This window comes from Rosa chinensis, chromosome 2 (assembly GCF_002994745.2).
Source record: "Rosa chinensis cultivar Old Blush chromosome 2, RchiOBHm-V2, whole genome shotgun sequence".
Taxonomy (NCBI): Eukaryota; Viridiplantae; Streptophyta; class Magnoliopsida; order Rosales; family Rosaceae; genus Rosa; species Rosa chinensis.
Window position 1 is genome coordinate 77,844,337 of NC_037089.1, and position 12,625 is coordinate 77,856,961.

Sequence of the window (12,625 nt, forward strand, 5' to 3'; positions counted from 1 at the left end):
AAATGTATGCATGTCAGTATCACAAAGGAGAAAAGAAAAAAACAATGTTGGTGGTAAAAAAAATTGATTGGACTGTGACTCATCAATAAATTCAGACTGGAGTGAGAGTCGATTAATAGAAATCGAGAAGCTTCATTTGATCGTTGGCTCGGAAGGGAAGGTACCTACAAAAAATCATCTGATGCTTAAATCAGCATTTTCCTTAATTGATTATAGTTAAAACAATTTAAAATGAGATGTCTTACTTACCTATTGATCAAGCCTTCAAATTATAGGCGAATCGTTTCTTGGGCTCCAAGTCCAACTCCCCCCTTTTATTTAGATGTTGCAATAGAATCATTTCCTTTTATTCATCTGAGATGAAACATCTGGATTCAATACATTTAAAAAAATTATTGAGTAGTTATAGACTATCACGTGTCTGCAGCTCGAGACAACTTGATTTGTCTATTTGATCTAATTGTGGTTGGTTCATTTTTCATGATTGTAAATTACCCTTCTATATAAACGTGTCGACGTTGTATTAATCAGGAATACAGATACATAATTTCAGACCACTCGTGAATTTATATTTCTATTGAAAAATAACATGTTTAACAATACTAAACATAATCAAACCAAAAAATATATAAATTGAAACGGTTTTGCTTCGATTAAGATGAGAAAGTATACGCTTTATCATTAATAGTCCAAAACCGAAATCGCCATAACGATCCGAATGACGATGTCGGCTTTGGACTCGGGTTGCCCAACCCTTGGTTGGTTATGAAAATTTCTTTGGCCCTCAGCCACAAAGGTCAATGGGCCAAGGCTTCCTTCAAAACTCAACCCATTGGAACCAAAACGTTTAAATTCTCATCCAAAATTCACTTAACCACCAACCACCCATTGCAGACCCATCGGAGACTGCAGTGATCTGCAGAAACAGCAACAGGTAGTAGTTTAAATTCCTCAAAAGTTTCCTTTTTTTTTTTTCTTTTCTGCAATAATTACTTAATCCATGGACGACGTATTCGGAGAGTCTCTGAACTTGGAAGAGATCCACATCAAGCAAGGCTTCGACGAAGGCCACAAAGACGGCCTGATCGCCGGAAAAGAGGAGGCCAGGCAAGTGGGCCTCAAGGTGGGCTTCGAGGTCGGCGAGGAGCTCGGGTTCTACAAGGGCTGCGTGGACGTATGGAACTCTGCGATCCGGGTCGACCCGACCCGGTTCTCGACCCGGGTCCAGAAGGGCGTGAAGCAGATGGAGGAGTTGGTGGAGAGGTACCCGGTAATGGAACCCGAGAATGAGAGCGTGCAGGAGATAATGGAGGATTTGAGGTTGAAGTTTAAGGCGGTTTGTGCTTCTTTGGGTGTGAAATTGGAGTACAAAGGGTACCCGAGAGCTTCTTCTTCTGGGGCTAAAGACGTTGCGTTTTGAGTTGAATATATGTTGTTGTTGTAAAAGCTTAGAGGGTTAGTTTGAAATTGAGGTTTTGGTAGCTAAAGTTGAGAGCTTTGGATGTGGGATGTGAGTTAGCTTTTGGGTTATGACTTATGGGTGTTCATTACTGGTTTAACTCACTCATTTTCTCTAGTTCTACATTTTTGTTTGCTCAATAGCTTCAAATTTCGGTCTAAAGTAAAGTGACCAGTAATGTTATACACTATGAACATCAAAGAGCGCTGTTTTCGATATGGTAATCTTATGAATTCTCTTGTTTTCTATAAGTTGTGCAAGAAATTATTTGCAAGACAACGTGCATTTGAGTTTGTGTTGTATGATTAGTACGCTTGCTGCATTTAGGTACGTACAATCCATTGATTGGTTGGTTTATCAAGCTAAATTTTTTTGAAAGTTTTCATTATAGCTATTTTAAAGCTGAATTTCCCATTGCATCAGATGTTTTATAAACACTATTGCAGCGTCTTTTATTGCCAATTTAGGGTGTGTCCACATACCAGCCACTAGAAGGTAACCGAGCTAGTGGCTAAGGTTAGGCCAGTTTGTGGTCTGAGAAAAAGTATGGCCGTGTTTTTTTTTTTTGTGGTCTATTTCTGTTATCATAATCCATGATTTTCTGCAGCTTGTAATGAGCAGCAAGGAGGAGAGAAAATGTTAAAATCAATGCTTGGTTGCTGCAAGGTGTACATATCTGAAAGCAGAAATAGGCTTGCACTGGAGTCAATTGAGCGAGCTGCTAAGCGATTCTCGGAAGCACCCATTGTCAATAAGTTTGAAGATGAAACTTACAACAGAGTTGGCTACACTCTTGTCTCTAAGCTGGCTCAAAAGCCATCTGGGAACCCTTGTCCCTTGAGGATGGCTGTCCTTGCCATGGTTAAGGCTGCTTTTGAAACCATTGACCTTGAGTCGCACTGTGGAAGTCATCCCCGGCTTGGAGTTGTGGATCATATATGCTTTCACCCCCTTCTTGGTGCTTCGTTGGAACAGATGGCTGGTGTTGCAAACTCCTTAGCGGCAGATGTTGGCTCTAGTCTTCAAGGTTTGATTCTCCACGTTAGACTGTAAATGGGTTCAAAGTTGCGAACATATATATGCTTTTGGAGATGATTATCTAGACAATTGAACAATCAGCTGGTGAAATGGGAGATTATAAACTTGTAGTATCATAATACTGTCATGTGACTAAATTATAGTGGCAGATTTAACCTAGTCTCTAAAGTTTTGCCCCTTGAAAGTGAAACCACACTAGATTGTATACAGCGGTACAACATTGAACTAAAATGGTTAGATTTAGATTGTTGGTGCTTTGTTAAATCAAGTGATATTGAGCAACAGTCAAATTCAAATGATAAGCATATGGTTTATATGTTCTATGAATTGCTAAATATGCAAATGTAGCCTGCTGCAGTTCCTACATTTCTATATGGAGCTGCCCATGAAGAGAGGAGGGCACTTGATTCAATTAGAAGAGAGCTCGGTTACTTCAAGCCAAACTCTAGTGGAGAACAGTGGGTTGGGGGTCCAAAATCGGAATACTTGGCACTGAAGCCAGACAAAGGTCCCCCTAAAGTGACTCAAGAGAAAGGTGTCATTGTGATTGGAGCAACCCGGTGGGTGGATAATTATAATGTCCCTGTCCACTCTACTGATATTGCTGCCGTTCGTAGAATTTCGAAACGTGTGAGTGGCAGAGGAGGTGGACTTCCTTCAGTCCAAGCAATGGCCCTTGCGCATGGTGAATCTGTCACGGAGGTAGCTTGCAATTTGTTGGAACCACAGGAAGTGGGAGGAGATAGGGTTCAGCTTGAAGTTGAGAGGCTTGCAAAAGAAGAAGGTTTGACAGTGGGGAAGGGCTACTTCACTGATCTTTCTCAAGAAAAATTAATCGAAAGGTATTTGCAATCAGTTTCTGCCTGAGCAGAAATGAAATAACAACTTGGGCTACTTCAGTCATACAGATTCTTTAGTTGCTTGCAGTCAGTTTCCAGTATGTGAGCAGAAATGAAACAAGAACTTGGGATAGTTCACTGTCATAGAGATTCACAAGTTATCGACTTGCATCTTATATGAACAGAATTGAAATGTGAAGATTCAAATTGAGCAAATAGGTATCTTTACAAGGCTGTGGATCTACATATAGTTAGTTTATTACTGATGTCTCATCTTTGATACTTTAAGCTCAAAGAGAAGAATGCCTTATGTGAGTTCTGTCATATTGAGGCTGATTTACATGTATGCAGTTTTGCCTGTCAAAGTTTTTGTCACAATGTAAACTTCAAGGTATCTCTTTCGAGAATGTGTTGGATTTCCCAAAATGAAGCTAATGTATTGGATCATCACCCACAATAGTGATGAGATTTCTGAACTTGTAATGTATGAGTGTATGGCTGAAGTTTCTCCATCTGTCTCTGTCAAGTCATTGTCCAAACATGTCCTTATATAACATTCATCTTTGCCCTTGCTGTTGGAATAAATATAATTTTGTGCTTAATCTTACATTTTTATATTACTTGAATTATGGGAGATCGATTTCATGTACCTCACCAGACAAGCTTGGCAAATTCTTATCCAGACTTAATACTATTAGGCAGGAGATGATACCGCATGAATGTTAGTTGAAAATGTGTCAAAAGAGTTGTTGGTTCATTTAGTTTTGTTGCTATAAACTATGCTGAAAAAACTCTTGGCTTTTGTAAAGGTTCCAAAATGAAATGGCATTCATGTCATCATGTCCAAGTCTATAAACCATGAACAATTGTTAGTTTATAATGTTTGACTTCTTTATTTTTATTTTTCACTTTGAGAATAAATAAATAACTTGATATTTGATATTATAAATTACTAATTAAAGTCTAGGTAACACTGGGCAGCCGTGTTGATAGCGACTTGGATCGGAGGCAGTGTAGATTCTGAATCGATGGTGGTGAGGATTGTGAGGCGTTGGATCGAGGCAGTGCAGTTTCGTGGCGGCGTGGAGCGTGAAGATCTAGGTCATGGCGTGGCTCGTCGCGGCACGGGCTAGGCGGAGCGGGTCGGTGATGCTGCTGCAGCTGGCACGTACGACATGGCTTCTGGCAGATGGTTGTGGGCCTGGACCGAGCTTGCTTGATGAGCTCTGGGTGGAACTCTTCCTTCAGAGGCTCTTGGGCTCAGTAAATTGGGCTGGAGTTGGTGTGGACTCTCTTTGTGGGTTCGCATTGATCTGGTCGCTGTTGTTTTAGTTTAGTCTTTTGATTACAATAATTCCCTACTTTGTTAGTGTTGCCTCTGAAAATCACCTCGGCCAAGATAGCCGAGAGATCAAGGAACAAACGTCCTTCTCAATAAAGATATTGTAGAGCATGCCAGCACACGGCCAGAAGGCCAAGTGTGCAATTGTAGATGTAGTACTGACTTATCAAGCAATTGTTGGCCGAGGAAGGAACTGATTCTCGGCCGATAGTTCGCTGCCTTTGGATCAAGGACTTGATGGCTGAAGGTCGGATGAATTGGGTGTGGTTGTGAAAGTATGAGTGAATATGAATTGTCTGGTCACAGGACTTAGGTCAATTGGATCCAAGTAATAACAAGTAACTGTAAAGGTGAACTAGTAACGAATGTAATTCTCAAGATTGATAGCTACTATGCGACTACGAACAGTAAATAACATGATCAAACAAATAAAGCATAAAGACAATAAGGAGCAAATAAAAGATAATAATAAAACTGAAATCTTGAACGGCTGAAAATTATAAACTATTGTTTGAAAGGAAACAAAAAGAACAATTCAAAATCGATACTAGGCTACAAGGAAAGTAAAGTAACTGGAATTGTAACTAGCAGAGCAAACTAACTAGGGAAACAGACAGAACTTCTACCTAAGCAAAAGGTAATACGAAAACCATAAAAGCTTGATGGCTTGAGTTTCTGAAGTTGTGTGTGTCTTCTGCCGATACTTCTATTTATATTGGCTGCTATGTGACTTGAATTGATCTCTTGGCTCTTTGAAGCTGAGTGGAATTCGGCTTCCTCTTGGCTCAGTGACTCTATCTTGCCTCGGCTCCAATACTTATCGTCGGCTAACTTGACGCTGAATTCCGTCTTGATCGGCCTTGATGATCACCATCAACGGCTGAGATTAATCTTGAAGTGGTCCATCTTGGATTGAACTCTCCTTAACGGCTAACGTGAACTTCGATCCAATTGAATAATAACTTGAACAAATTTCATCTTTATCACTTTTCAACTTCTCTGTCTATCGACTGCTTCCTTTCCAAGTTGAGTTCGAGTTGGAAACTGACTCATGTGATTTGGACAAATGGCCGATGGGCTTCTAGACAATAAACCTCTTTTCAAATTGATGACTACGGGTCGGCTGATAACCAAAGGCCTAGCTTTATCTGACTCATTTTGGACCAAATGAACTGTCCGATTACTCATCGGCCGACATGTTTAGTCATCGGCCCATTCGTTTCTTGAGCGGCTTATTAAAATTTGAAGTTACTCAATGACTATCTGCACATTAGCTATGTCCGAGTGGCCATGCAAATATGGGTACAAACAATTAGGGAGCTATGCTTCTAGTTTTTTAGTGAGCGTCATCGAGTCTAGTTTACTCTGTCTATTTACTATTTAGTAGTTTATAGTCTATAGGCTCCCTTTATGAGCATGGAACCGTCAAATTATTGGACTTAATCTATGTATCATTGTGCTACTACCACAAACTCTTTATCTACCTCTTGACGGTAGAAGAAGAATATGTAATGGCCATTTCTGGCTTGAGTCATCAATATATCGATATGGTATTCATTCAAAAAAAAAAAAAGTAATATGTTGAAAAATTAAAAGTCTTACCATGATATCAATGACTAAAATAATTTCATTCAACACTGAGTATCAATACATCAAGATCAATGTAGAACGTTTAACAAAACTCTACCACTATTAGGTCATGTTTGATGATACATTAGTGTGTTATAGATTTTGTCCAATTTGATTCTGCGGGCTATCTCTCTTCATTTTATTTCATTATCTTGTGATTCTGGTGGTGTTCCCCTGTCATTTTGTTGAATTAAAGGAGAAAAGTCCTTCTAAAGAAGAAGGATATAGATAGTGCCTTACATATTAGGTACAATTTCTTGGTTGCTTCTCAATTTCTCATGGCTAAAAGAAGCCAATAGTTTATTGTAGACACCTGCATGGAAATTGGAATGACCAACACAGCTTGCTAGGTGTTGATCAGCTAGAGTGCCAAGATAAAATCATGTTTTTCACACTGAATTTTTTTATTTATTCAGTCATACTAATGGTTCTGATTGAATAAGCAGCACTGTGAGCATGCTCTTCATATTGACCAAGGGCACCATGTGTTTTGTGCTGTTTCCTTGATGTTAAATAATGAGCAGGACTTGTCAAACTGTGGGGTCAATCCCTTATACGGATGCCGCATCAATGCTGACTCATAAAATTGAAAGCCTCAACTTCTCAGACCAGAATAAGAAAGCCCCCTCTCCTTGATAGCTCAATTGGTTATATCGCCTTCTCTGTCAGTTCCCCAGAATTAAACAACCAACTTTTAGTAGCAAAGATTCAACCTTGGAGAGAAGAAATGGATTACAACACTGCTTGCAAGGTAAGAACTTGTTCAAGTTTCTAATTCTGAAGTGTGCTCAAATTGAAAGAATGATCATCTGACTTCATGCTTCTTTTTATATCTCTTTGGCTGTCCACATATTTCTTGTTTTGTAAACTTTTTTTTGATAAGCTTGTTTTTGTAAACTTTCACAAACCCAGTTCAGCTGCAGAATTTTCCGTAACTCATCCTTGAAAATCAGTAGAACTTGAATACAATGCAGCAGTTCTTTCTGATCATTAAAACTCTCTTCACAGAACAACTTAGTAGGTTCCTAAGTTAATTATCAATGTTCTTCAAACAAATTAGAAATGAAACTTATGAACTGCTAATCAAGCAATGGGTTCTATCTGGTGCTCTAATTTGGAGAAGATCGATCAAAGATGGTGAATGATATATAGACCATACACGTCATTTGACTAGTGGAAGCTTTATCACATGTGATGTGATTCACATGAAGAAAATCCGTATATTTAATATTATGATAACTTTAATACAACCCAGTTATTAAGTTAGATAATCTAGTTATTAGTCTATTCCAGTACCTAATCTGTGTGGCTATATTCTATGTGCATTTTCCTTTTCTGTATCACCACAACATGTTAATGAAATAATGTTGTTCTTGGCACAAGGACAAGAAGAAGAAAACCATCGACCAGTCCATGCTGCTCTGCTGCAAGCTCTTCATATCTGAATCGCGTAACCTCGCTGTGCTCGACGCCATTGAACGTGCTGCTAGGCTTGACCCGGAGTCTGTCATTGTTAACAAATTTGAGGACCGAGCTTACAATAGGGTCCGGTATACTATTGTGTCATATGTTCTGCATGACAGCACAGGAAGTGCTATATACAGCCCCTTGCATCAAACTGTACTAGCCATGGCTGAGGCAGCGTTCGGGGCCATTAACCTCGAGCAGCATTCAGGGGCTCACCCTCGCTTAGGGGTTGTCGATGACATTGTGTTCCACCCTTTGGCAAGAGCATCTCTAGATGAAGCAGCTTGGCTTGCTAAGGCTGTGGCAGTGGACATTGGCAATAAATTCCAAGGTTGGTCCTAACTCCTAATCTAATCTCTTTAAATCTAATTTTTATGGTACACAAGCATTCATCTAAGTCAAGGAAATGAAACCCTCACTGATTATTATGCTAGTTCTTTGATAGTTTGTAACGTTTTCTAATTTTCTGGGTTATTTGATGCACTGCAGTTCCAGTATATCTATATGCTGCAGCACACCCTACAGGCAAGGCTCTTGACACCATTAGGCGTGAGCTTGGCTACTACAGGCCAAATTTCATGGGCAACCAATGGGCAGGATGGACCATGCCCGGAGTGCTCCAAGAAAAACCCGATGAAGGCCCGACAACTGTATCTCCTACTCGTGGCATTGCAATGATCGGGGCACGCCCATGGGTTGCCTTGTACAACATACCAATATTGTCCACCGATGTTGCAGCCACTCGAAGGATTGCAAGAATGGTGAGTGCTCGAGGGGGAGGTCTCCCAACTGTGCAAACACTGGGTCTGGTTCATGGTGAGGACTCCACAGAGATAGCTTGTATGCTCTTAGAGCCCAACCAGATTGGAGCGGAGAGAGTCCAGAACCGGGTTGAGATGCTAGCAGCAGAAGAAGGGTTGTACGTAGAGAAGGGTTACTTCACTGATCACTCACCAGATATGGTAATTGAAAAGTACATGAAACTAATATCTGCAGACAGAAACTAAACAAAAAAAAAAACTTCCTGAGAACTATAAGAGGTGAAGAACGATGTTGTCAAGTAGACCTGTGAAGTGTGAGGTTGCATATTCTGTTAATATAATCTAAAACAAAATTCGCCATTTTACATCCGCCTTTTGATCTATTGATACAGTAATGTACACTGATTTTCCAATTCTGACTTGTGTCATGAACATTGCTTTTTCCTAAAGTCTTCAGACAACAATGTCTGAAGCAACACTTGAAACCTCTCAGCACCAAGACCTGGCCTAAAAATTGAATCATTACCACGTATAGAACACGGGTCAGCCCCGCCTCCTGAGCTACCTATACACCATGCTCCGGGAGAAAACCGGCTTGTTCGACCTAGAAGTTCTTTATCTATTTTATCCAAGACTGGGTCATTCTTTGCAAATTTTCGTGCAAAGGGAGCATTGCTCTTTACCATTTTATCAAAGTCCTTCATTGACAATGAGACTGGATGCTGCTTCGGAGGGCTGTCCCAAGCAATGTAGTGGAGATCATGGCTTATCGCAGTGTGGCGATATTCCTCATTGTTACAAATCACAGTATGGAAATAGCCTTCTGGAGAAGAAACAAAATTCGTGTAGTACATAAGGATCGTACGAGGGAGGTTATCCCATCCCCATATACAGTACTCAACGAAGGGCCGCGTTAGCATTACCCATGCTGAACCTGCGCAGAAAGCAAAATAAATAAGCAGGTGTTGAGATTAGGAAGTACTGAAAATTATATTTGAAATGCAACCTTATAAAGCAATAAGAATACACGACCAATTACCAAGGATCTCATGTGCTGGATGAAGTGTGTATATACAGTTTTATTATTACCTGTGAACAACTTGAATGATGTAGGAAGTGAACGACGCTGAGTGGTCCATGCAAGATCAGATTTTTTTGATAAATACAGGCCTGGATCAATTATGATTGGTTTTGCTCTTTGATTCCTGCATAAGAGGTAATAGCGTATACATGATGATATATTGGTAAACTAGAAAAACAGAAGAATTACTTGTCAGGCTTATGGCACTTACAGTTTCCAACCAGTAATCTGCATATTTTCGATGAAGTTGATATCCCTAGACAAATTAGAGAAGGAATGAAGCAAATCTGCACAATGAGGAAAAATATCAGGCAACATCTATAAATGATTTAGAAAAACAATAAATATTCAAATATTGGTTATATCAGACAGGCAGAAACCTACAATCAACAGGATTCTGCTAATAGCATCATAACCATGGCACAAGACTGATGTGAAACAAAAAGACAACAGAAAAAACTCCAACCGACAAGAGCAAAATTCATGACACAGGCAAATCTACGCCAGTATCACCAGGCAAATCATGAAGATTTTCCACTTTGAGTGCAAAAGAGAGCATTACAATATTTAATTAGATCAAAATTACACCAGACGTAGAACTAGAAAAATATGATTTTGAATGTTTTTAATCAACTAAAGCAAGTTCCACTTCATCTATATACTTCTGGCCTGTATGGCAATATATCCTTTATTCAACTAATTTCCCCAAAATTATTCAACTAATCTACCTAAAATTTCTGCATGACATTCTCAACAATTAACCCATTTAACCATATCCTTTCACCGAGGAATCTGAGAACATTCTACACAACATAACTACCTCCTGCTACCACACTAAAATGGATGAAATAGGTTTCCTTTAAAGTCTCCAACCCCACAATCTATTGAGAAAATCCATCCTAATTAGATCTAACATAATGGACATCACAGAGCTACACAAATCATATGGCAATCAGTTTTACTTCAAACTTCAGGGAAAAAATGGCCGTGCATTCTCACAAAGTCCTTATAATGTCGAATGTGCGAAGCACTATAATCAGGCCATATGAAGAGAAAGAAAATCAAGCACAAGCATACTACTGCTGCCTAATGTGCAAAATATGTATGCAATCTCTCTAACAAACTAAAGACGGCAAATTATCATGCAAGCATAGTAGCAATAAATAAGATAGCATCCATGATAATTAATAAAAGTACCAATGAGCAATGGGGAGCAAGGTCTGGTACTTACCATCTTGTGTCATGAGAGGATAATCAGACGCACTGAGGTTTATAAACCAATCCCACTCTGAGCTCTCCTTTAACAAAATGGAAATCGCTTGCAGGGTACAAGCAATCATAGTAGGGCCCTTATACGTCACCAAATTGGATTGAGCCATAACACGCACATTCTCCACTTCACTAAATGTAGGATCAGCCTTAACCAAACTTGCAAGTTCCAATCTTTCTCGAGGAGGAGCCTCGAGATCCAAATGCAGAACATATTGATTTCTTGGATGATATACAGCACTCAAAGTCCTCATCATTCTATGACTATCCCCCTTTGTACCTGATATAAGATACGCCAATCTAGGTGCTCCTGTTCTCGAACGTCTATTCTGTTCCAATGATCTTTTCAAATCAGACTCAACAAAATACCCCCCACTTGAGTCATCAGATTTCGAAAAGGAAACAATGTCGGTTGGCAACTGTTCTTTACTATGCGGCAAAGTAAACAGCCCAGAAATGACCGAGAAAAAGAGAGTAATGAATATGACAAAGCTAGCAACGAATGGAAGGACCCAAACCCTATCACCAAAAACCCTTCCAGAATGGTGATTCACATACTTCCTCATACTCATTTAGTGATTCCTTAACCAACTGATATCTGGTTTAGAAACCCAAAACCTCAAACAATGTATCTATCACCTCATAAACCCAGAAAGGCTGATTACCAAAGCAAAACCCACCAATATTCTGAAGATTACAGAGCTAAAGAGGGGCAGAAACGCCTTCTCAATAAGTAAACCGATAACATCAAAGCAGGGTCTTTGTAATTTTCAGTACTAAAAAGATGGGTATCATCAAGCAAATTGCATAAATTTCAAAACTTTGAATATCAAAAGCTAGGACGGCTATATAGGCATGTGTTGGTTGAAAATGAACAAGCCCAGATGAAGAATGAGTGAAAGTACCTTTCAAGCAATGGAACTTATGTAACGTCTAAACGAGTTCAAACACCTAGGAGTTAGATTTCTCTTTCGTCAAAGGCCCATTAATGGAAAGCCAGTCTCTTTCCCCAGCCTAACCCAGATCTAACTGATACCCAAAACTTAAATAGAAGCAATAAAAGCAAACAACTTGGTACTGTTTAAAGTCTGATAGAAGTTTCAACTGAACCAAGTTTGGCATAAACCGAGTTTAAGATGACCTGGAGAGATGGAAACAGATGAGAAGTGCTTACATGGACAGAAAGAGGGATCCAAATAAGATTCAGAAGCAAGAGAAAGCTCAGTGCTTGAGTCCTACAAAGTGGGTAGCTTTTGGTAATGGCGATCAGAAAGAAGAGAAACTGGGGAGAGAGGAGGTTTTCTTTGTTTGGGAAAGAATAATCAGCTTTGCTTTGATTGACGGCAAAAACGAAGATTAATACACAGATTAATTGATTGCTGTTGAGTAAACTACAGTTTACTAGATGTTGATGACATTTATTAGCATAAAAAAAAACCAATAAAAATGCTCAAAAAAGGAAACTGTGGTGCCAGAGTTATGACCCACCTAATTGAATAGAATGAAAAAATAGGTTGAGGTTGTGATTAGAGATTACTTTAGTCCTTCAACAGAAATTATGTGAAAAAACATCATTAAGTTTGAAAATTAAAAAATATGGACTCCGTCTTTGTTTTTTTAGTGGAAAATGTCATTAGTACAATAATTACTCACTTCTAATTTCTAAATAGCCATAAAAAAGAGTCATCACTCAAAACGTACTTCTAGTACACATATCTGTTGAGATTAGAGCATCTTTAG

At 39.2% G+C, this 12,625-nt stretch overlaps 4 protein-coding genes across 6 annotated transcripts; 3 read left to right on the forward strand and 1 right to left on the reverse strand.

The window, feature by feature from the left end:
- The first annotated feature begins 786 nt into the window (after nt 1-786).
- LOC112186839 (formimidoyltransferase-cyclodeaminase) lies at nt 787-3,938 on the forward strand. Of its 3 annotated transcripts, none has more exons than XM_024325377.2 (3): nt 787-934; nt 2,067-2,486; nt 2,856-3,938. In XM_024325377.2, exons 2-3 carry the CDS (start codon nt 2,096-2,098, stop codon nt 3,362-3,364), a joined length of 900 nt encoding a protein of 299 aa, XP_024181145.1. In that variant the 5' UTR covers nt 787-934; nt 2,067-2,095; the 3' UTR covers nt 3,365-3,938. The 3 variants fall into 3 exon arrangements, with proteins under 3 accessions (XP_024181145.1, XP_024181146.1, XP_024181144.1); XM_024325378.2 differs by having other exon boundaries at nt 804-937; XM_024325376.2 differs by lacking the exon at nt 787-934 and adding an exon at nt 1,553-1,679.
- Nucleotides 859-1,452, forward strand: LOC112186840 (protein LTO1 homolog). The gene has a single exon (XM_024325379.2). The coding sequence runs from the start codon at nt 1,001-1,003 to the stop codon at nt 1,418-1,420; it is 420 nt and encodes a 139-aa protein (XP_024181147.1). The 5' UTR covers nt 859-1,000; the 3' UTR covers nt 1,421-1,452.
- Nucleotides 3,939-6,837: 2,899 nt separating the features above from the next.
- Nucleotides 6,838-8,900, forward strand: LOC112187479 (glutamate formimidoyltransferase). Its single transcript, XM_024326288.2, has 3 exons — nt 6,838-7,058; nt 7,691-8,105; nt 8,264-8,900. The coding sequence occupies exons 1-3, from the start codon at nt 7,035-7,037 to the stop codon at nt 8,779-8,781; spliced, it is 957 nt and encodes a 318-aa protein (XP_024182056.1). The 5' UTR covers nt 6,838-7,034; the 3' UTR covers nt 8,782-8,900.
- LOC112187478 (beta-glucuronosyltransferase GlcAT14A) lies at nt 8,828-12,225 on the reverse strand. The gene is made up of 4 exons (XM_024326287.2): nt 10,848-12,225; nt 9,828-9,903; nt 9,625-9,740; nt 8,828-9,469 (listed from the first exon to the last, which is right to left on the reverse strand). Exons 1-4 carry the CDS (start codon nt 11,455-11,457, stop codon nt 8,961-8,963), a joined length of 1,311 nt encoding a protein of 436 aa, XP_024182055.1. The 5' UTR covers nt 11,458-12,225; the 3' UTR covers nt 8,828-8,960.
- Between the last annotated feature and the right edge of the window lie 400 nt (nt 12,226-12,625).